General features: G+C 47.9%; 1 protein-coding gene across 1 annotated transcript in view; it reads right to left on the reverse strand.

Annotated features, from left to right (window-relative positions):
- The window catches only part of LOC118771438 (adenylate cyclase type 1-like), a 44207-nt gene continuing 41196 nt past the window's right edge, over positions 1–3011 (reverse strand). Inside the window, exon 20 of the mRNA XM_036519436.1 lies at positions 1–1978. Within this exon, the coding sequence (XP_036375329.1) occupies positions 1634–1978 (345 nt within the window). The 3' untranslated portion in view covers positions 1–1633. The remainder of the gene's footprint in view (positions 1979–3011) is intronic.

Genomic DNA, 3011 nt, shown 5'->3' on the forward strand with positions numbered 1-3011 from the left:
TCCAAACTTTTGGCTGGTGCTGTACATGCCATAATCTAAGTCAAGTTCCAAATCAGCAGTCGGAACATCTAACAAAAAGGAAAAAGCAACTTGCTGTGGTTCCTGTTCACAAATACATTTTTCACCAATCGCAGGATAAGAATCATGCCAAAGGCAAATGAATGTGCTGATATAATGAGCTAACGGCATCCTTTGGCCATTTTGACAGGCTGCACATTGTTGAATATTAAGTGGTTTAGGAAAGCGTTCCTAACCGCCAGACTACAGAAGCTTAAACGATGAAAGAGCCAATTCACCTTTCTGATTGCTCTGGTACTGTTATTCTAGCGGTGGCTGTTGTAATGCATGACTGCTGTTGTGTCAAGCATCACTGCACAGTTGTAATGGTATAAATCTCCACAGAGAGTGATGAGGGGGTCAAGAATATTGCAGATATTCTGAAAGGAGAACCATAGCAATTTTTAAACATAATGAAAGCCCTGGCTGTGCCTTTCCATTTCAATGCTGAGCAATGTTCACAAATATACGGGCATACACAGACACACAAGCATACACGCACACACACATGCACACACATAAAAAGAGAATACTTTCCTAGATAGCTATCATTACTTATTCATCCAGTATCAAAAGCACCTCAGCTCTGTACAGATGCAGAGATTAAACATTACCTTGGCATAATTAGAGAGAGCCTACAGACGCGAAGCTATTATGCCGTGCGTTGAACTCTGGTACAAATCTGTTTAAATATTTAAAGATACCCTTGTGAACGTAGGCAAAACATGGGATGGTGTGTTTTCAGACAGGGCAGTGAATTGTGCTTCATTAATGACCTGATAAAGCTTATAACCAATAACTATAAATTTTTGAAATGACCAGAAACACAATCTCCAGTGTGACCTGTGGAATGCAGTACGAGGCCAAAATACCCAAAAATTGTTTCCCTCCGTCACAGAAAATGTATTGTTGTTGGTCTGAGGCCTTTTCCAGATCAAAGTGTAGAGGGAAGACACGGTTCTGCCTTCTGTAAACGACCTGTGGGTGATGGTACAGCTTAATCCTGTCAATAAGACGCTGCTGTCCTTGGTTGAAACGCTAACGTTGTGCTGGTCTCAGAGAGATTAGAGGAGCGTCCGTAAAGCAGGTCGTGGCTTTTGATGTAAAACGGGGTGTAGTTAAAAGTTTTGTGCTGAAAGACATGCGACCGAGCACTTCTCGCTCTCCGGTCCACTGGCTGACGGCGCTGCCAGCCCTTGTAAACCTTGCCAAGGAGTCCGTTACCAGAAACCCAGCGCACTCTTTGGTTGGCCAGCAAGATTCCTTGGTTGCGTGGTAGTCTAAGACCATGTGGTGAGTGTGCAGGCAGACATCGAGTGCAGTTCCTCTCACAGAGAACCCTCTTCCCCCTCCCCCACCTCCTAATGTTCCCCTCTCCTCCTCTAAGTCTGCTGTGGAGGCGGATGGGAGGTGGCGCTTGGAGGCGGGGCCTAATGGTCCTGACTCCTCCTCCAGGTCTGCCACAGAGGTGGGCGGGAGGTGGAACATGGGGGTGTGGCCTAACATTCCTGACTTCTCCCCAAGGAGGGATGTTGACAGGAAAATGGAGGGTGGAAGAGGCCGGGCCCGATGTTCCTCACTCCTCTAGGTCCGCCGCAGAGGTGGACGGGAGGTGGAGCGTGGAGGTGGGGCAGCTGCTGTTTGCGGAGCCGGCCTGCGCGGTCCCGGCGCTGACCCGGACGGTGAAGCTGGACACGGACTGTGCCGAGGAGCCTCCGGCCGCCGTCTTGCCCTGGACGCCGGCCCTGGTGCACTGCGAGGCACTGCGCTCCACGCTCGCCGCCCGGGCGTGGGCGCTGGAGCTCTGGATCTTCCCCTCCAGGAAGTAGGTCAGCATCTCGCCCTTGCCCTTCACGCTGACCTTGCCGCGGCACACCAGGTCATAGTTGCACTTGAGCATGCGGTACACGTCCTCCGTGACCTGTGGCAGAGACAGGGAGCGTCACCGCGGTGACAGTGGAAGTGAGGCTTTGGGAACCCTAGGAAGTGTGGAGCTACAGAGTGCCAATCAAATGTGAAAAAACCCATTGATTCATTCAATGCAATGAGTTGCTGATGGCACGTGATGACTCCACCCATTTTGGGGTTCATGACATCATCTCCATCATACTGAATCTATACTATTCACACATCAGTACAAGGAGTTATAAATCTTGATGTCATAATTTCATCTAAGATTAATACTTAAATAGTATGAATTTGTCATTCTTAAGAAAATCAAAGCTTACACAAAACAGCAGAAAGAGGCTACATTATATTTTATATTTTATGTTTTATGTTTCATCAGTTTTCAGGCTAATGTGTATTCAACCTTAAAATTGAACAACCTTCCAACAACCTGCAAGATGGGCTGTTTGGCAGATTGTGATAGTGTTATTACAGAATCGGGCAGACTGCAGAGGCCAGATTGTGGCTCGTAGCTGAGGCCCCGAGGGTTGCTATTCTGAGGCTAAAACCCCTCCACTCCTATACTGAGCCCAAATGTAAAACACAAGCTCAGGCATTGCAAGCAGCCATTCCGAGTGCAGACCCCCCTTGCTGGGGGTATCACAGCTTCTGAGGTTTGGGTTTTGCGAACTGCACATAGCTCACTATCCAATTACATTGAGGCTTTTTGAGAGGTTCATACACCAACAGCCAATCAGTGGTCTGCTTTTTGCAAGGCTTCCGGACTTCTTCCCCCTTGTCTCCTTTATTGCTCACAGAATCCTACAGCAGCTAGTGGTGTACTGCAGCGGCTCACTCTGACCAGAGTCTGGAGCAGTGCTTGGAATAAACAGTGAAGGTTAAAGGGGTACCACTACATTACATTATTGACATTTAGCAGATGCTGTTATCCAGAGCAACTTACATCAATTACAGGTTTTTACAATGTTATCCATTTATACAGCTGGCTATTTACTGAGGCAATTGTGGGTTAAGTACCTTGCCCAAAGGTACAGCAGCAGTGCCCC

This window comes from Megalops cyprinoides, chromosome 24 (genome assembly GCF_013368585.1).
Source record: "Megalops cyprinoides isolate fMegCyp1 chromosome 24, fMegCyp1.pri, whole genome shotgun sequence".
Classification (NCBI taxonomy): domain Eukaryota; kingdom Metazoa; phylum Chordata; class Actinopteri; order Elopiformes; family Megalopidae; genus Megalops; species Megalops cyprinoides.